We start from the raw sequence: 19,581 nt of genomic DNA on the forward strand, positions 1-19,581 counted from the left end.
AATGACAATGGCAGCAAAGTCAATCCCTGCGTATCACAGGGAACGTGCTTGGGAAGTGCTGCTGTAAGTTGGGAATCAGACTCTGTGTCACAAGGGAGGGAGCTTCGACACGGGGAAAAAGAAACAGAACATTTCGTTTGAACGGCTCGATTGCTTTCAGGAAGAAAAAAAGAAAACACAACCTGAAAACGAACAGAGAGGAGCGAGGGGCGCTGCAGCCTTTCAGAAGAAAACACAGAGAAGCATTTCCTTTCAAGGGAACTTCTAATCTGAAGTCAAATTAGCTATACACTAATTGGGAAACCCTCGCTTGTCACAAAGCTCTCTTGGAAACAACCCTTGAAGCCCAAAGCGAAATCTGTGCTGGTTCTCCTTTAAGCCAAGGCCAGAGACAGACAGACTGCCCAAAAGGAGGGCAAGGAGGCAGCCTGAAAGTTTGCTGTGTTCAAACACGACCAAACAAACCCCTGCGGCCGCTCACTAAAGGCACCATCTCCTCAAGTTCAGTGCTTTTAAACCAAAACGCTGCGCCTGTGAGCAGGCGAGACATTGCTGTGTGCCAAGTGTTAGAAAACAAAACGAAATGAAAACCAAACCAGCCACACGACCGAGCCCGAAAGCGTTTGCCTCAGATCTCCCAGCGCCCAGGAGATGCTTGTAAATTAAAACAGAGATCCCAACAGATTCAATAGTGCTGAAGTCAGGTCCTTAACCGCGAGCGGTTCTTTTTTAAACATTTCCAATTACAGGCTGGCTGGCTAAAAGAAGCCCAGAGCTGCACTTGATCAGATCGAACAGCGAGGGGCTTCCGAACAACGCGATTCGGGCACGGATCGACTGACGGAGGAGCAGAGGTTGAAGGATTTGAACCCATGGCCATCCTGAGGTGGCACCGAGGAGCGCTGTGCTCTGTCCCTGGCCGGGGCTCACACAGCCCCTCACTGCTTCGCCGATTGCCTGCCTGGCTTTTTTTCCTGCTGGCCTCTTCCGCTGCCCGGTATTCCTCGGCCACGGCCCCCAAACACACCTGCAGGGTGAGGAGAAAGAGCAGAGAGAGAACAGCATCACAGTGAGCCTGTAACATCTCCCACAGCTTCGCTGTTTGTTAGTTTGCCCAGAGGTGGGATTGTTCTGTGGCCTTTCTTGGAGGCAGAGAGGCGACTTTCACACTTCTCCCTCACCAACTCCAGAGCCTGTCTGCGTTCACCAGGGGCACAAGCTTACCTCCCATCACCAGCAAGTTCAGCAGTACCTCTCTGGTGCTTTAATGTGCCCCCTGGCAGGCTGCGAATCGACATAAATTCAAGTTTACCTCTTTTGGAAAACGAAACCAAGGCAGAGAGACCCAGTTTTAACCGAGCGCCTGTCAGCAGTGGGATCAGCATCATGCTGTGCCCCTGAAAGCTGTACAACCAATCCAAAAGCAGCAAAGAGGGCGACTCGGTTTCAAGGCTACAAAACAGAGAAAACACATCCGTGTCTGTCACCGCCTCGCTTGTGGACGGGGTGATCCAGCAGCACGCAGAGGGAGCACGAAGGCAGCAGGACCTGGGGGCTGTGATGAGTCCCAGGCACCCCGGTGCCCCGGCGCTGTGCTCCTCTCTGCCCTGAGAGCTGCTGACGCCTGCAGCCCTGCCTCCCACTCCGATCCGCTGCAGGCAACCGGAGCGGCTCGCTCTGCAGCTCTGCTCGTTCAGCTGAGATGCATCCAAAGCAGAGTGGAAGGAGGCTGCTCCTAACCCTGCAGCCCCTGGGAAGCAGCTGGAGCCCTGCGAGCAGCCTGAGAGGCTGAGCAGAGACTGCACTGCTTCTGCGCTGGGCAAGCCAAGAAGACGAAGGATTACCAGTGTCAGGAACAATAATCCTTTCAACTGCCTGCACAATTATAGCTTTACTTCTGCCTGCTGGCCTCTCAACAAAATTGTCCTGCCCTTTTTTTCTTCCCCCTTAATGTCTCGGTAATGAGAGCCAAACCTCTTAGCTAATTAGCAAATGCCAAAGCTTCCCTTTAAAATATTCCATCAGCGAATTTAAGCTGCACATCAAAACAGCAGGGAACTCCACCTCAAACAGAACTCTCTCCACAAGGTGGATATTTCCACAGCACAGAAAATACTTCAGCTAAAACATTTGTCCAAATAACCGTATCCAAAAAGCCGCTGTGCCAAATGCTTTGGACTCCAAAAAGGGAAGAAGGAAAAATAAAAGGCGCCTTCAGAATGGTAAAGGTCACTCCTGTGTGCTCAGAGGCAGCACAGGGAGCAGCCATGGCAGAGGGATTTTCCTCCTGCAGTCCCTGGGAGACGTGGATGCAGCTCTTGGTGTGTCCCAGTGTGACACCAGGCCCCCCCAGCCTTCTCCTGGGGCTCCTCACATCCTGCTGCTCGTTAAAGGCGCTCCGTGGATCCTTTTAAAACCCAGATCCCCCGAGTTGAACTCAGTTTTGTTGTAGCAAGGAAGTTTGTCTGGCATTTAAGCTCCCACTGCAGGCTCAGCCCACACTGAAGATCCCTGGGGCTGAGCACAGCAACCACAAAGTGAATTGCAAAGACGTGGCAGGAGGTGTGAGCACAAGGGAGAAATGCTGCTTGGGCATCCAGCAGCACTGTGCTCAGAAAGGGCAAATATTTCCCCAGGCTGAAGTGCTCCAAGATAACCCAGCCACGAGAAATGGAACGAGGAAGGGAGAGCTGGGTCAGCCTATTTCTGTGTAAGTGGCAACCTTTTATCAGAAACAAGAAATATTAATTTGGAGCAGGAAGAAAACAAACCTTCAGAGAACAGGTTAAAAATAAAGAAGAAATCGGCAGACCGCAGGATGAGGAGCCCCATCCTAATGGCAGTAAAGGTGGCCTTTTCCTACCACGAGGGTGGCCAAATTCAAGTCTGATTTCAGACAGAACAGCCACTTGTTTCCCTCCCAGGTTTGCAAAGCTAACAGACACCAGGAGTTTGGTGGGGCCGCGTTCTGCAAGCAGCCAGGAGGGGCACAAACAGACGGAGTCTCTTAAGCTCCTGCCCAGCCCAGGAACGAGGCTCATCCCTGGCACGTCTCCTCACTGCTCTTTGGCAGAGGCTGCCTTTCAAGCCAGACAACACACTCACTCAACTAGATCTTGCCCAGCAGCAGCTCCAGCTTCTCACAGATCAACAGCTCCGGGTTCAAAGCTGAGAAGCATCGGCCCTTCCTTGCACAACAAGTGAAATTCAAAGGCAGGAATTCCAGCCACCCCTCTCTGAACTGAAAAGCAGAAAGGATTGTCGTTACCTCGTCCAGCACCTCCAACGCCACGGCCTTTCTGTTGTTTCTGCTGTTGCATCCCCCCACGGCCTCTGCCCTTGGAGACCACCTCCTCTTTCACCATGTCGATGATTTCATCGGGGATCCGCAGGTATTTGATTGTGCTGCCACGGATGTAACACTCCGGCATCCTCCAGAACTTGTCGCCGTCCTGTTGGGGAGCAGCGCGTTAGGCTGAGAACAAGGGCCACGTGCTCTTACGTTGCTTTTTTGGCACTTGAATATTTCCATCACTTCTGGAGAGTGTGACAGATACAACAATCTTTTTCTGGAAGTGTAAGCCATAATTAGCTGTGAAATTCCTCTTTTCTCTCCAAAACACGCAGCCCTGCAGCCTGCTGGGGGTGGGGGGCGTTCAGCCACGAGCCACTGACGTTTCAGCCCGTCCAACTGCCAACAACTGCCTTTGACTCTCACAGAAAACGAAGGAAGAAGAGGCTGAGGAAACAGCACCTTCCCTTTGCCTCTCATACAAGAAGAGAATCGAAAGTGGGACTGGAGAGGGAAACGTGGCGAGTTACACACAGCTGCTGCGAGCACCGAACTCCGGCAACGCAGGGCTGTTCCAGCAGAGGCAAAGGCACACATTTCCCCTGCAGAAACCCCAGCCAGAGTCACCTAACGACTGCACTCCTCTGCGCTGTGGATTGAGCAGCAGGGCAGTGTCCAGCTGGGTGTGGGCTGTGCCCAGCAGCGCGCAGGAACCGCGGCTGTGGAAAACAAGAGCTTAAAGATCGCGTTAAAATAAACCTTCGGGTGCCAAGTGACGGAGCAGCTGCCTCTGTGTTTTGTTTAAGGCAGTTTCAGGGCTTTGCTAGGCCACGGCCCATCTGGGCTTCAGCTCCTGTGGCTGTGGGAATAGGAACTGCATGTGAAAGCTGAATAACAACTGATGTAAACGGGAGGAGGGACGGAGCCTCGTGCGCTCTGCTCTGCTCTGCTGCAGGGCTGGGCTGCACACGGGCTCCTCACAACCATCACACGTGGACAAAGCGTCCACGATTGTCCCAGGGGAGTGGGTGAAACCAGAATGCCTCGTTTCACCTCTCCAGGATCAAGTCGTTCCCCCCTCCGCTCTGGAGTTATTTGGGGCAACGCCGCACGCACAGGCAAGTCCCGTGTGCGCGAGACAAGGCGGAGGAGCAGCCTTCTTCAAACAGGCACCCAGCAAAACCCCACCCTGCCTGGATCCGCCCGGCTGCACTTTGGCTCCCGAAGCAGGAAGGGATGGAGCCAGGTCCCCGGCTTCCTCGTTCCAGCTCCGGGGTAAACAGCCGCCGCCGCTCCGTGCCATCTAGTGGCTGATCCCCACCGTGCCGCCAGGAAGGGCTTCCGGCAGCGCTGCGAGGGCATTCGGGGCTGGGAGTGAACTGCAGGGCGCTCGGTGGGAATAAATGCTGAGGAAGCGCTCTGCCCCCAGCAGCACAAAGCCGCTTTCTGAGGAAGCAGTATTAAAGGCCGGCGTCCCCCGTCCTGCAAGCACTAATAAGGCTTTGCCGCTGCCACCCCTTCCCGCAGAATTTATCTGCCCTGCCAATTTGGGGATCTGCGCATTTTTAGGGCTCACTTCCCTGCCCTTAAGGTCCTTCTTAAACATTTGTTTGGTCATGCTTACGTGCAAACATCTCCGTGCCGCAGCAGTATTGGCCAATACCTTCCTGCCGTGGGTCCAACAGGCACGAAAGGCTGCAGAAGGGTTTTCCAGAGAAGAAGGGTTTCCCTGACAGCCTCTCCCACAGACCTCTGGTGTTCTCAGACACAGACAGCAGTGGGAACGTGGCCAGGCACAGGCTGGCAGGGACAAGACCAGACACTTCTGGCTGAGGTCAGAACTCAAAGCACAGATCCCAATCTTCTGGAGCACCTTTGGCCATGGGCAAAAGTACCAGACGAGGCACAACCCGGGTAAACAAGAGGCCCTGATTATTTTTGAAGTGGAGTTAGAGGGCGAGAGGCAGGCACTGACAAAAGCCAGCGCTGTGCTTGATGGGACTGCATGGAGCAGGCACCGAGAATGCAGCTCGGCACCAGAACAGGACCTGTCACCAGCCCTCCATACCGAGCGCTCTCACCCTGCACCGCCATTGGGCTCATTTGTTTCTTACAGCTCACAAATAGCTGCGTTACATTCACACTCGGGGCAAAAGCAACACAGAGGAGCGAGGATCTCTGCGAGCCCCACTCAGCTGCAGGGCTGGAGGTGAGGGGCTGCCAGCACGGGGGGTCTCTGGGCACAACGGGGGTCCCAGCACCGAGCAGCCGCGCCGCTCCTTACCCGTGAGGTGCAGATGACCTCCCGCAGGTTGATGTTCATCCAGTTGTCACAGCTCACCAGGTGCCCGTTGTATGTCTCTCCGTTCTTCAGCTCCACCAGCTGAAAGAAGCGGGGGTCACCACGTGGACACCGGGCCCGGCAGGACAGCGCCGAGCCCGAGGCCGCAACGGGAGTGGGACGGGAGGGCCGGGACTCACCATGGGGTGGTTCTGCGCCGTCTTCAGCAACGACAGGGGCAGCTGCGGGGGAAAGAGAGAGAGGCCTCAGGAACCGGGGCGCGGGGACCGCCTGTATTTCCACACAGACTCCCCAGAGCGGCGGGAATTCCCAGGCCCGCCGCCCGCCGCCGCCCGGCCCAGACCCGCACTCACCATCGTGCCGGAACCGCGGAGCCGCCGCCGCGCCCGGCACTGCCGCTCAAACCGCCCCCGGCCCCGCGCGGGGCCAATCAGAGCGCGGCGCGGCCCCCGCGGAGCCAATCAACGCGCGGGACCCGACCTCTGCCGTAAAGCATCGCCGGGGCTGCCGGTCCGCAGCGTCACGACAGTGCCGTAAATTGAAAAGCGGGGCGGGAAGCGGCGGCGCTCCCAGCTGGCCCTTTCTGTTCTGTTCTGTTCTGTTCCGTTCCGTTCCGTTCCTCTCAGGACTCCACCAGCACGAGCCCAGCAGGATCGGGAAAGCTGGGCGTGAAACCACCGTAGCGTTCTGTACGGGTTTAACTAGCTCGAGCCCGCGCTTTCGCGATAAGCCCGTGAGGCGGCTCTGGGCTCAGACCCTTGCGGACCGCTCCACCTCCGCTGCCGCCCCAGGAGCTCGGGGGGACCCAGAGTCGAGGCGGCCTAGTTGGCCGCTACCCCCGGCCTCGCGCTTTTCTCCCGGCGGCGCAAGCGGCGCTCAGGAGCCGCTCTAGGCAGCGAGGCGGCGCGCACTCTATGGCCGCGCGGGGCCGCTCTGGGCGTCGGGGCGGCGCGCACTCTATGGCCGCGCGGCGCCGCTCTGGGCGTCGGGGCGGAGCGCGCTCTATGACCGTGCGGAGCCGCTCGCTCAGTGCGGTGCGGCCGCGGGCAGGGTGGGAGCGGAGATGGAGAAACCGCGGCGGGCGGTGGTGGTGACGGGTACGGGCGGCGGGACCGGGGCGGGAGAGCGGGGAGGGGGCGGCCAGGTGGGCTCCGCTTCCCTTATGTAAGCGGGGGGCGGTGGCAGGCGCTGGGGGCTGCGCTGCGGGATTGGGGAGGGGGGCGGTGAGGGGCACGGGGGAGATCGGGGGGGTGTGAGGTGAGCCCTGGGGTCCCGCTGGGGGTGCGGGGCTGGGGAGGGGCTGGCAGGAGCTGCCCGGGGCACGAGGTGCTGCCGAGGGGTGCGGGCTGCGGGCTGCCTTGGGGGGGGGGGGGGGGGTGCTGCTGCCGCGCTCCTTTGCGAGGGGCTGCAGCGGGGACCGGCGCCGGTTCGCCCTGAGGAGGTCCGGGGGACTGCGGGAGAACGGAGGGGGTTTGGTGCCTGGGGACGCCGTGCCGCCTCCATCCCCGTGCCACGAACCCTTTCGGTGTCCCGAGAGCAGCGGCCCCACGGCCAGCGCGGTCCCCGCGTGTCACAGCGCAGCGTTCCCAGCCCGGGGGCTGCGCTGAGCGGTGAGCAGACACAACCCGTCAGCCGAGAGCTCCCCCCGATCCCCGCAGTACTTTTGTTTCCCGTCTTCTGCACCGGGGGGGAACTGCTTCTAAAATTCAGAGCTTATTTCGCTGGATCTGCCCGTGATAGCACATGGCCGATGTCACGCTGAGTTCCCATTCAGTGCTGTGCGTGTCACGCTGAGGGCAAGCCTCATTCCTGTGCCGTTTCTCTTTTAGAACTCCGTAAGGAGATAATCCCGTACAGGTCTGCACGGAGGGCTCAGTGCTGTGTGCCTGCAGGGCCCTGTGGTGGATGTGGGATGGGATGGCTGCGGCCAGTTTGGTGCTGCAGAGAAAGTTGCTCATCTGCCGTGAAAGGAATCGGTGCGGAGATGAGTGAGAGGGGCTTTGTGCCGGCTCAGCTGGGCTCAGAACGAGAGGTTTTGGTTACGCTGGGGGCACCTGGAGAACTGCAGCCCTCCGGTGTGCTTTGTAGAGAAGCCGTCCTAACGAGAGGCTGTGTTCGGTGTCTCTCATCGCTGTGGGGAAACAACGTCTGCATTTGGATCTCGTGGGAGCCTCCAGGAGATTTATTCTGGGGAGATACTGACTGTGGTTCAACTTGGAGGCTTTGGTTGAGATGGCCGGCCCGCTGAGCCCATGCTGTGCAAAGCCCCGGCGCCATCCTGCACGGCGTAACCTCAGCCCTCGCCTTCTGCTGGCAGCACACGGGAGGTTTCCATTAGTGTGTCATGTAATATTTGTGGTCCCTCTCGGTCCTTTCAGCTTAGATGAAATGTGTGCCTCCTGATTGCATTGGGCTCGTGGGGTAGCTCTGACATCTTAAATTAGAGCATATTGACCCTGCGCCCAGATAAATGCCTAACCTTTGTGTGCTTGCTCAGGAAAAGATGTTATGGATTACTAGTTAACTCTGAGTTACTCATTAGGAAATGCAGATGAGGGGAGTTAAGTGTTTTTATAGTGCTGTCATAACCTTTGGTGCTCAGTGTAGGAGGGTCAGCAGTGCTCTGGTTGGTTCCTCTTAAGGCAGCAGAGATGTTGGTGAAGGTGTGAGCAGAGGGGCACTGGAGGCAGACTTGTTTGTGGAAGCATCTGCTGTGGGCTGTTACTGTCAGGGTTAGAAGCTCCAATCACGATCCTCGTTCTGTGCCATCACTCCACTGCTCTGTAGCTAACAAGTGTTCCTAGCCTGGTCAGCAAGGAGAAAATGCACCTCCAGTAGGGACTGGGTGTTACAAGCAGTGGGTTTTCTTTCAGAGCACATAAATCCAAGAAGTGCAGAGGGCAGCTGCAGTCCAAGCTGCAGGGCTCAGCTGCTCACCGGGGGCTTTTCTTCTCTTTCAGGGTTTGGACCCTTTGGAGAGCACGCCGTCAACGCCAGCTGGATTGCAGTGCAGGTAAGGCTGTAACTTCGGCCTTGGAGCAGCACCGTCCCCTGCCTGCACGCGTTTCAGCCCTGATTCTGCTCTGTCCACTGAGGCCGGCTCGCCCCGTGTCCAGGCACTCAGCTGGGTGATGTTTTGTCCACCTCTACAATCCCCATGCTGGTAGAACATGGTGAGATTGGGTTCGTAGAGCAGAGGCAGATAAGGAGCCCCCAGGCTGACTCCCTGCGCTTCAGAGGAGTTAAACGGTGCACGGAGCCCGCAGTCTTTCTCCACCACTTAGCAGAGGGAATTCAAAATAAATAAACAGAAAGGAATTTGTACGTTTCTCTCTCCGCTGCAGCCTGGGTCTGGGTGAGCAGGTTGACCTTTAAGCCCTCCCAGCTGTAATGGGGCTCAGCACGTGGGGCCGTGGTTGAAGTGCTCATGGAGTGGCATTGCTTGAGCAGATCAGAACGCCCTGCTAAACAGGGCTGAGGGCGCTCTGTGATGTTCTGTAAAGCATCAGCTTGGGCAGCACTGTCACGTTCTCCCGATTCTCCCTTATTTGTTGCTCCTGGAGGTGGTTAATGACAAAGCCGTTGGGAATTCACGGTGCCTTTTAGTACAGCTGCCCGGGAAACTGGATCTGCTTCTCTCCCCAACACGTCTCTCTTCCCTTCAGAGCTCGGGGATTAATATCTTCTTCAGAATGCTTTTAAATTAAATCTCAAGCTCTAATCAATTACAGTCAGCCGATGTCCAGATGTCCAACGCGCTGACTGGTGAGGGGAGAGGAAACCTTTGGCTCTGAGAGCCTCTGGGGCTGAATGCACCCGAGTTGCTCAGCCAAGGCTGGGGAGGACGGCGTGTTACTGAAGGGCGGCCATCAGGCCGTTGGTTTGGTTGCTTCTTCCTCACGCCACGTCAGCTCTTGTTTCCTGGTTTTCTGCTAGAGATGCCCAGCAGGGCGCTGTGTGTGTGGGACAGGATGAGAGGCGGGTGCTGTGCTGTTCCTGCAGGAGCAAAGCTGACGTTGATGCGCGACGAGGAGCAGCCCCACGCCGAACCAACTGAGCGCGTCTTCAGCTCGCATTGCTCAGGGCTGCTTTGGGAAGGGAAAGCAGCAGCAGGACCCACCTCCCTGCGGTCCATCCTGCAGCCAGGAGCGCTGTGTGCCCACATCCCCCTCCCCTCACCCCGTCTCAGCCCGAGGGGCCCAGACAAAAAGGAACAGCACGGCTTTGAGCCGGCCGAGGTGGGCTTTGTGCGGCTCAGACGGGGCCCTCATGGAGCAGCATGGACACAAAGGCGTCTGAGTTGCTGAGCCCCAGACGGTGTGATCTGCATTTTAATAGAAGAAAAATCAATTAAACAATCTTCCTAAATCCTTTCTAGCTCCGGGGCTGAGCCAGTTCTGCTTTATTGCATCTTTTATTATCCCGCATCCCCAGGATAAGATTCCCTGCTTTTCTTTCCTGGTGTTGTTTGGGCTCTGACACAGAGCACAGCTGTGGTGGCTTTTCCTGCACTGAAGCTGTGCGATTCTGTGAACTCCTGGTGTCACTGCTCAGTTTTGAAGCTCCGTTATTTTTTACACACAGTGAACACAGAGAATGCCTCACCTTCAGGGGCGTTAAATAAAAAGGGCTAAATAAATGAGCTGGGTGCTCGGGAGAGAGATCCCAGATGGATCAGAGGGGCTGATAACTCCTCACAGCTCGCAGCAGTAACGCTCTGCCTCCCACCTGTGCTGTGCCACGCTTTGATCTCTGTAACGTTTGGTTGGAGGCTCTCGGCAGCTGTGCAGGAAGTGGTGCGGGATGCGGTGCCAGCATGGCCCAGGTGTGTCCTGAACCACCATCCTGTCCCACCATCCCCATCCCACCATCCCATCCCACCATCACCATCCCCATCTCACCATCATGTCCCACCATCCTGTCCCACCATCCCCATCCCCATCCCACCATCCCCATCCCATCCCAGCAGAGCGCGTCTGGCTGTGCCGGGGCTCAGTGGAGAGGTCAGGGAGCAGCACAATGGCTGTCAGGGTGTCTAGACAGACCTGATAGGGATATTAAGGGCTCACAAAGAAGCCCATTGTCCGGGGGTCAGGGAATGGGTCAGACGTGTTCGTTTTTCTGTGTTTGTCAGGTATACAAGGCAGTGGATAATGAGTTGTCTGGGGGCCAGAGTACATCTTTATTAGAGAGTGGAGGGCTGTGAGAGGGAGCTGTGAGCAGTGCAGAGTGCTGGGATTCGGGAGCTCCGTGGAGGAGCAGTGATGAATTCCTACAAGTAACGCTGCAGAGCTGTTCCTAAAGAGGCTGCCTTGTGTGTGAGTGCTCTCATGTGTGAACAAGTGACTTCGTTAAGGTGCTGGGTAAAGCAGCCAGCGTTTGGAAGGTGGATTTGTGCAAAGATGTGGTGAAATGTCACTTAGCATCACTGGTTGTCATGCAGGACTCAGTGCAGGGAGCCTTTGCAGCTCGCCTGCCCAATCCTTGGAGCAGGAGGGGAGACTGATGGCTGCTGCTCTCATGCAGGTAGCAGCTGGGGCTGCTCTCACTGCTGCTTCGTCTGCTTCTTCCGAGAACTGAATAGGAGTCACTGCTGAAAATAATGAAGCCAACCCTTTTCCTTATTATTTTCATGTATTTTTTTTTAGCGTGGGAGTTGCTGGTGTAGCTCCCATCAGTTCAGTGCAGTCAGACTGCTCAGCCCTGCGCTGCCTGAGCAGAACAAACCGTGTGAGCGCAGGCAGGGGGCTGCCCTGAGGCCCTCACAGCTCTGTCCTTCAGCCTCTCCTTCATGGGACCCCACTCTTCTGTGAGATGAAACCAGCAGGAGAGCTGTCACTGCTGTGCCGTGGCTTTGGGGGGAGCTGTGTAGGTCCTGCGTGTTCTGCACTGTGCTCCCAGCAGTGCATGTTCACACTGCTCACCCAGCGCTGCCCCACCTGTACCTGACCACCCTGCTCTGTTCCTTCCTTCCCACGTGTTCCTAGGAGCTGGAGAAGCTCGGGCTGCGAGATGGCGTGGATCTGCATGTCTATGAAGTCCCGGTGGAATATCAGACAGTGCAGAGACTCATCCCTGCACTGTGGAAAAAGCACAGTCCACAAGTGAGTGAGTGAAGGGAGAAGAGATGGAGCTGACATGTGTGCAGTGAGCACCGTGCAGCTCTGTGCTGCCAGCTGCGTTCGGTGCTGCGTCCTCTGCTGCATCCTTTGCTCTTTCCAAACACCTGGATTTGCAGCGTTTTGTGGCTCAAAGTGCAGTGCTGCAGTTAACGGGAGCTCAGCACGCAGGGCTGCCAGGGCAGCTCCGCTCTGTGCTGTAATTAATTAGAGCTGAGGACTGGGGACAAAACGAGAATGGTTTCGTGCCGTCGGTTGCTACAGTGGCTGGCTGTGTGCTGGCCGTGCAGGGGCTCAGGTGGAGGCTCTGCTGGTGCTCAGTGCACTGCGGGCTGCTGGTTGATGTAACGTGTTTCTTTTCTCTCGCAGTTGGTGGTGCATGTAGGTGTGTCGGGTATGGCTACCACTGTCACTCTGGAGAAGTGTGGCCATAATGTGGGTTATAAGGGCTTAGACAACTGCCGTTTCTGCCCAGGCTCTCAGTGCTGCGTCGAAGGCGGCCCAGAGTGCATCGACTCCATCATTGACATGGACGTGGTTTGCAGGAGGGTCTCAGCACTGGGGCTGGACGTCACCGTCACCATCTCTAAGGATGCTGGCAGGTATGGGGCAAAGTGATCTGCGGGAAGCAGGTACCTGCTGCAGTGCCTGCTGTCTGTGCAGTGCCTGCTGTCTGTGCAGTGCCTGCAGTGCCTGCTGTGCCTGCTGTGCCTGCTATGCCTGCTGTGCCTGCTGTGTCTGCTATGCCTGCTATGCCTGCTGTGCCTGCTGTGCCTGCTGTGCCTGCTGTGCCTGCAGTGCCTGCTGTCTCTCAGTGCCTGCAGTGCCTGCAGTCTGTGCAGTGCCAGCAGTGCCTGCTGTGCTTGCAGTGCCTGCTGTGCTTGCAGTGCCTGCAGTGCCTGCTGTCTCTCAGTGCGTGCTGTGCCTGCAGTGCCTGCTCACTGTGTGCTCAGCTACACTCAGTGCTGGCACTGCTCTGTCCCGTGGTCACACACTGGTGCTGGGAAAGCACGCAGCCTTGTGTTTTGTCCTAGTTTAGGTGCTGTGAGCGTGCCGCTGCTTCAGCCTGACTTGCATTGCGCTTTTTATTGCAGGATGTTGATGCAACGCCAAGCGATAACACGGCTCGCTGTGTCCTGCAGTTTGCACGCTTTATTTGTCACATGTTGCTAAATCAGCTCTGTTTTTATGTTTCAGGTACCTGTGTGACTTCACTTACTACACTTCCTTATACCAGAGCTGCGGGAGGTCGGCTTTTGTTCATGTGCCTCCGCTGGGGAAGCCGTACAGCGCGGAGCAGCTGGGCCGGGCGCTGCAGGCCATCATCGAGGAGATGCTCGACGTTTTGGAGCATTCTGAAGACAAAATCAATTGTCAGCACGAACACTGAAAGCAGGCGGGAGCCGTCCTGCTGTTGCACTTCCTAAACTTCCCCCCCTGAGGTGTGGGAGGAACGCTGTGTGCGAGACGTACGGAGCGAGGATTGGAGACTTCAAAAATGGAAACCCCACGTCCAGAAATTGACTTTTTTTTCTTCTCTCTTTTTTTTTTCTTTTGGCCAAACGTGTGTATTTCAATGAAGAAATTGAGATCCCTTCTCTAACACAACACCTGCAGCTGCTCATTCCTGGAGCACGCGTGCCGTGCTTTCCCCACAGCTCATCTCTGGCCAAGCGATGGCTGCTGAGCACTGCCAGCCTGCACAGAAGGGAAGTTCCTTGGCCAGGCTCAGTGTTTGGGTGCAGGGAATCGATAGCCCCGTCTTTTAACGACTGCTTGTTGAGTTGGAAGGTTTGCTTTCCTTCTGTCTCATTTCGTTTCTCCTCGTTGGCCCAAATTGTAGGTCCTAATGCGAAAGTGCAACTGAAATTAGTTGGGACGGCGTGAGAAAACGACAAAACTGCTTGCTGGGGACGAGGGGCCTCAGAAACTGCTTTTGAACGGAGAAGGTGGCTGCTTTCTCCATGGGGGGCCTTGCTGCTGCGGCTGCAGGTGGAAAGGCTGCGTGTTGGGTCGCGGCTCAGATGGCTGTTTGTACACGGAGCGATCTGAGCTCACACCAAGTCCTTCCAGGCGTCCTCAGTGCTGGCTCAGGGCTGCCCTCCCGGCCCCACGCTGCGCTCAGCGCCCGGCTCGCTGCGGAGGAGCTCTGCTAAAGGCCACTTTCTCCGCAGGAGATCTTTATCGCGATCTCTTGGTGCTGGCTGTTATTTTTAAGGCGAAGGCTGAGTAATTTATAACTTCCTTCGCTGTGAACTTTTGTTCCCGTTAAAGGTTGGGTGGGGAGTAATGTTTAACTTCAGTGCCCATCGCTGGCGCTGCCACGTGGCTGCCAGGGAGAGCTGCCAAAGGGCACCTCGCATCTCAGAGCTGCTCTGGGAGCCCACGCGCAGCTGCTGGCCGTTTGCATGTAAAACCACGTACAGAATAATCTTTGTGCAAGGTTTGGAGCATCGTTCCTTCTGTTTTCCTGGTGATGAATGGTTCTGCCGCAGTGAGGATGGGCCTCGGGTCCCACAGCAGAGGCACTGGGTGCAGGGAATCATAGAATGCTTTGGGTTGGAAGGATTGTGAAGCTCCAACCCCCTGCTGCACGCAGGGCTGCCAGCCTCCACCTTTCACACGGTGCCAGGCTGCCCAGGGCCCCATCCGACCTGCCTTGGGTGCGGGGGGGGGGAACGCTGTCCTGCCCCACTTTGCCTTCCAAGTCAATGCTGTCCTTGGCACTGGGACACCACGCAGTGCCCGTCAGGTCATGGCAGGCTTTCAGATGTGTAATTTATTCTATTTAATATTTAGTTTAAGTATCTGTGGCTCGGGGCAGCTCCCAAATAGTCGAGCTCTTCGTGCGGCTCCAATGCGCTTGAGAGGAGCTGTTGGTCTGTCGTAGCTGCTGGGCTATGAGAGAGGGGAGATGCTGCGTTGGGTCTTTGTGGCAGAGCTCCTGTGCTGGCAGTCCCTTAGAGACGTAATTTATTGTATAATCTGTTGGGTTTCCTGATTATTTTGTGGCTGGTTAGTCCTCAGAGGGTGTTGGGGCGGTAGCGGCGTTTCGGGTAGCGAAACCTTTTAAAGATGGCGTTGAGCTGAGTTTGTTTAATCTGACCTAAATTAAACGCTTTTGCTTTGTTTTTAAAGCTTTTTCGTTGTCGTTGTTGTTGGATGAACTGATTCTGAGCGCTTCTCTGCCGTCGGTGATGGCGGTGGCCCCTGGGGGTCTCTGCAGCTCGGGGTGTTTGTGGTTCAGAAGCGATGCGGGGCTGCTGAGCGTCTGCTTTGTCTGCCAGGTATCAGCGGAGGGGATTTGCTGGTTTGCACTGATGGAGCCCCACTGCTGGCTGCAGGTGGGCGCACGAAGGAGCGTGGGTCGGTCGGGTTGAGTGCTGGCGGCGGCGCCTGCGGTCGGTGATGTTTGAAGGCGGTGCTTCAGGATCAGAATGGTCTGTGGTGGTGAGCTGAGAAGTGGGGTGAGGGCGTTTTGTGTGGGAGAGAGAATGAGGGGGGGTTCCCATGTGGGCTCTGGTGCCACGTATTGAGGTGGTGGTGGAGGGGAGCAGGGCTGGCTGCGGTGCTGGGGGGGTCGTTGGTGTCAGGGTTTTGGTTATTAAACGCTGCAGAAGGCGTTGAGGAGCTCCAGGTACCCGAGAACTCCTTCATCCCTGGGGGGCTGCGATGTGGGGAGGTGTTGCCTTTGGGCTCCACACGATCATCTGTTGTACGAAACAGCAAAAAGGAAATACGAGCTTCAAAGCTCCTTTACCTGCAGGATGCTCGGTGGGGAGGCTGAGGGCGCAGCCCAAAGCTGCTGGCATCTCTGCGTCACCGCGGTGCCAAACCCAGGCGTGGCAGAAGCAGTTCTTGCTGATTTGGAGCTCTCCCCAACCCGACTGTGTCCGAGCACAGCAGCAGAGGGGAGGGACAGAAGTGTGGAGGGATGGTGGGAGGTGTTCTGTGGTTGTGGTGTGGGGCTGAGGGTGGAGGCTGAGAGCTGTGAGAAGAGCTCAGAGCGGATTCAAACCGAGCACCGTCTTCATGCGGGAGCAGAGGGGGGGGTCTGCAGGGGGGAGCCGCTTTCCTTCATGTTTACTGACCTCAGCAGCGCGCTCAGGTGTCGCATTCGGAGTCTCAGCACCTCGCAGGCAATGCTGAACCTTCCAGTGCCTCAGTTCCAGCACAGGGTGCTGTGCTGCTGTGTCCCGTGGCTCTGAATTGGGCTGCTTGAAGCGGGTGCCGGTGGGCAGCAGGTGGCTCTTTGCAGCAGCAAAGTGGTATAAGTGCACTTACAGGTTGTGTCCGTGCCTGGTTGGTGCCTGACGAGGCCCTGGTGGTGTTCTGCCAGACCTCCAACAAAGCTGAGGATGCTGGCAGTTCATTGAGCGAGCAGAAAGCCGAGAGCTGCTCTGTCCATCTGTCTGAAGGCAAAGCAGAGAAGCAAACACCCAACAGGAATTAACGCTAGGGAACGAAGCTGCGCGCTGCCCTCAAACACAACTCCGTGCTCCTTAACCACGCGTTCAGGTCTCACACTGCACCAGCTTCTTCCATTGCAAATGTTTACTTTGATGAACAGGGAGTGCCTTGTCCTGCGCTGGGGGAGCAGAGCGGAGCGTTGGGGGCTCCCAGCTCCTTCACCCCCTTGTGCTCTCCATGAGCCGCACTGCATTGGGCTCTGGGGGTTTCCTGCAACGCACTGGGATGTGACAAAGGGAAAGGGAGGGGGGGGGGGATCCTCATTGCTTGGGGAGAGCGAACCTTTGGGGTTCTGTCTGTCCTGAGGTGCTGTGTGTCCTAGTGCTGCTCTGCCCCCCGCCCTCCTGTTGTGCCGACGTCGCTGCGGGCTGAGTGGAGCTCTCTGGTGTTGCCCATCTGTGCTCGCAGGACTCCTGAAGCTACAGCTTCAAATCTGTGGGGGCTTCTGTTCTCCACAGTGTGTTCTTGCAGTGCCTTGTAACCCCTACCAGTCTGTGTGCCACGAAGGGCTGTGTCACAAAGGGCCACTCGCATTCCCTCTGCTCGCTGTTGCTCCACTGGACTTTGTAACTGAGAACTTAAACCCGTGTTTCAAAGTAAATAAAGAGTTTAACTCTGCCTCACGCTGTTCTTGAACGGGATTTGGATTTCTGGAGGTGCCTTTTGGGGGGTGGGAGCAGCTTGTCTGCAGCTCTGCTCTGGGCACGAAGTCCCACGTGGGGCTGGAGCAGGGCAGGAAGGAAGGATGTGAACCACGGAGCTGCAGTGTGCCGTGCTGTGGCACCGCAGGAAATCCCATCATGGAGAGGAAGGCACAGCATCCACCTGAGCTGCTCATTCTTGTGAACCTGTGATTCGGGGGAGCAAACGCTGCCCTGTGCTTCGTCTGTGAGCCCAGCATGGATCCATTCTGCTCCTGACTCCGGCAGTGAAGCGCTGAGATGGATGCTGCTGGGGGGCTGCAGCAGTGCCCCAAAAATGCACTGCCCAACGGGGGGCACTGATGGCCAACGCTGCCTCTGCTCCGAGCTTTGTGGCAGGAGGGGATCAGGGAGGGAATCCTGCTGGCCTTGGGGAGTCTGCCTGCTCCGTGTCGCACAGCTCAGCCTGGGGATGCAGGGCCAGGTGCTCACGTGCCTGCTGTGCTGATGCAACGCTGGGCTGAAGCTGGCTCACGAGGTGCCGCTGATGTCATGCGGTGTTGCAATCTGAGCTCCCTGCATGGGAGCTGCTGCTCTTGGGCCCCACGCACCCTGCATGCATTCCTTGGCCGTGGCTTGGGGCGATGCTGGAGGGTCTCATTGCAGAGCAGCTCCAGGCAGACCCTTCCCCCAGCATCGCCCCTCCGGGAGCCGCTCTGTTCCTCCTCCTCCATCCTCCTGGCTGAGGTGGGACGTTGGGATGTTGGCCAGCTGGCGCCTCTCCCCAGCTCAGCCATGAACCGACAGCGTTGGGGACCCCCGGGGGCCCAACACCCCCAGGGGTGTCAGCAGGGTCCATCCCTCCACCCCGCAGTGGTTTTGGGGCCGCTCGCCAGCTGCTCCAAATCTCAAAGCACTTCTCATTGCCCAGAGCCCACCCAGGGGGGAGCTTGGAGTGGGGGCTTGCAGCCGCTTCCCTCTGTTCTCTTCTCCTTTTGGCTGCTCCCCACCCCACTGACAGGAGCTCTTATTGGCCCCTGCTCACAGTGCCCAGCAGTGCCCAGACACCACGAGAACCCCCAGCTTTCCCATGGCAGCGCTGTGCACTGGGGCTCTCACACAGGAATGGCTTTGAGGAGCTCCGCGCTGCCTCATCTGTGGGGATGGGGGCGTCCTGCTGCCCAGAGCCCCGCTGCTGGGCGGTGAACGGCACCATCCAGGATGAGATTTCCATTTTTGGCCGTAGGGTTTGAGCAATTTCCTGCCTTGCACAGGCGAAGGGGTCCGGGGGTGGGCTGAGCCGTGCGTGCCGTCAGGTCGCAGCGTCGCTTCCAAGTGGAGCAGAAGTCTCATTTTTGGTGAATGCCGTAAGCAGAACAAAGGGAGAGCAGTCAGTCCCACTCCTGCTGCAGCAGCACCGAGGCTGCCTGCGCTCACCTGATCCGGCCCATCTATTTACAGATAGCCAAAGGTCAGGAGGGTTCTGTTGTGCACATTCACCATGACGGCACAGGCAGGACTCGGGACGCTGCACCCTGGGCTGCAGCCGTCGTTTCTGAGCCCTCCGTGCCCAAATCCATTCCTCTGAGAGAGCAAAGCTGCGTGCGGTGATGCCGCCCAGACCTCGAATGCCCACTGTCACTGCAGTTCTGGGCACCGCGTGGTGCTGGCAGAGCATGGAGAAGTGGGAGCCTCCTCGGGGCGCCGCAGGCAGCGCTGGGGAAGTGGTGCTGCCCCGTTCCCCTCCCCTTCCTCCTGCTGTTGGGTCGCTGCGCTGCGCAGAGCTGCAGGTGGATGCGATGGGTTCCCATGGCAGCACGGTGCTGGACCTCATCCTGCCAGAGATGTGCAGGGGGAGCCGAGTGACACCTTCCTGTGCTCCGCAGTGCCCTGGGCTCCGGGCTGCGCTTCGCCCATGATAAAGGCAGGAAATTCCTCCGTGCGACCTCCGGCGGCAGCGCAGTGCTGATGGAGGCGGGGGGATGCTCTGATCATGCTCTGGTCGTGCAGGCTGGCGAGGACACGCCGGAGAATTTCCCAACAGATCATTCAGCTTCCGCAAATGCTGCTCTGAAAGCACAAATTTTATTGCTGCTGCCTGGCTGTAAAATTTCCGGCTTCACCGCTGGCGCCTCTGGGAGGAAAACATCCGGCTTTGCAAAAGCTCTGATGCTCCACGCGACCCTCCGTGCACCACACGTGGGGGGGATGGCAGCACACGGAGCGCCCACCTCCCCAAAAACGCATTGCCAGAGCAGAGCTGTGAGGGCCAGAACTCACTGCGTCGCGCTCGATGGATGTGTGCTGCGATGGCTGACAGGATGGGAGCTTTCCCAGCCACCTGCACAACTCAGATCCTGCATTGCACATTGCCATCCTGCTGGGAGCTGAGCTGCCCCGTGGCAGCCCTGTGCCCTCAGCAGCTCCATATGGCTGCTGCTCACCCCACAAAGCTGCTGCATGCCTGTCCCTGCTGCGGGGATGGGGATGTGGCCGTGCAGAGCCCAGTGGTGGCACACTGAGCTGGGATGCAGCACTCGAGGAAAGTTGGCTCTGACAGCAGTGCTGCCTCAGGAAATGGCCCAGAGGAACCAAAAGTGTGGCAGGCAGAAGCTGAGGGCAGGGAAAGGCAGCACAAAGGCAACTGAGGGGTTCCATTCATCCACCTGTCCGTCCATCCATCCGTCCACCCATCCACCCATCCATCCACCCATCCATTTATCCATCCATCCATCCATCCATCCATCCATCCATCCA

The 19,581-nt window shown here is 57.5% G+C and overlaps 2 protein-coding genes across 5 annotated transcripts; one reads left to right on the plus strand and one right to left on the minus strand.

The window, feature by feature from the left end:
- Positions 1-468: 468 nt before the first annotated feature.
- Positions 469-6,005, minus strand: LOC122191357 (U6 snRNA-associated Sm-like protein LSm4). The gene is made up of 5 exons (XM_042891614.1): positions 5,948-6,005; positions 5,774-5,815; positions 5,577-5,675; positions 3,269-3,452; positions 469-1,027 (listed from the first exon to the last, which is right to left on the minus strand). Exons 1-5 carry the CDS (start codon positions 5,948-5,950, stop codon positions 939-941), a joined length of 417 nt encoding a protein of 138 aa, XP_042747548.1. The 5' UTR covers positions 5,951-6,005; the 3' UTR covers positions 469-938.
- A 202-nt stretch (positions 6,006-6,207) lies between these two features.
- On the plus strand, positions 6,208-14,850 carry LOC122191355 (pyroglutamyl-peptidase 1). 4 transcript variants are annotated; one of them, XM_042891612.1, is made up of 6 exons: positions 6,594-6,691; positions 8,555-8,607; positions 11,582-11,698; positions 12,083-12,107; positions 12,189-12,315; positions 12,911-14,850. In XM_042891612.1, the coding sequence occupies exons 1-6, from the start codon at positions 6,658-6,660 to the stop codon at positions 13,101-13,103; spliced, it is 549 nt and encodes a 182-aa protein (XP_042747546.1). In that variant the 5' UTR covers positions 6,594-6,657; the 3' UTR covers positions 13,104-14,850. The 4 variants fall into 4 exon arrangements, with proteins under 4 accessions (XP_042747547.1, XP_042747546.1, XP_042747544.1 ...); XM_042891613.1 differs by lacking the exon at positions 6,594-6,691 and adding an exon at positions 6,208-6,283 and having other exon boundaries at positions 12,083-12,315; XM_042891610.1 differs by having other exon boundaries at positions 12,083-12,315.
- The last annotated feature ends 4,731 nt before the right edge of the window (positions 14,851-19,581 follow it).

This window comes from Lagopus leucura, unplaced genomic scaffold, assembly GCF_019238085.1.
Source record: "Lagopus leucura isolate 7727_CA_CO unplaced genomic scaffold, USGS_WTPT01 59946-1_obj-0_obj, whole genome shotgun sequence".
Taxonomy (NCBI): domain Eukaryota; kingdom Metazoa; phylum Chordata; class Aves; order Galliformes; family Phasianidae; genus Lagopus; species Lagopus leucura.

Bases quoted from the DNA above. Each gene is read 5' to 3' on its own strand.
- LOC122191355 (XM_042891610.1), top strand. From the start codon at position 6,658: ATGGAGAAACCGCGGCGGGCGGTGGTGGTGACGG. The intron at 6,692-8,554 runs GTACGGGCGGCG...CTTCTCTTTCAG, and splicing joins GCGGGCGGTGGTGGTGACGG to GGTTTGGACCCTTTGGAGAG. The intron at 8,608-11,581 runs GTAAGGCTGTAA...ACGTGTTCCTAG, and splicing joins CCAGCTGGATTGCAGTGCAG to GAGCTGGAGAAGCTCGGGCT.
- LOC122191357 (XM_042891614.1), bottom strand. The intron at 5,676-5,773 runs GTGAGTCCCGGC...CGCTTCTTTCAG, and splicing joins CGGCGCAGAACCACCCCATG to CTGGTGGAGCTGAAGAACGG. The intron at 3,453-5,576 runs GTAAGGAGCGGC...GCTCCCCAACAG, and splicing joins AGGTCATCTGCACCTCACGG to GACGGCGACAAGTTCTGGAG.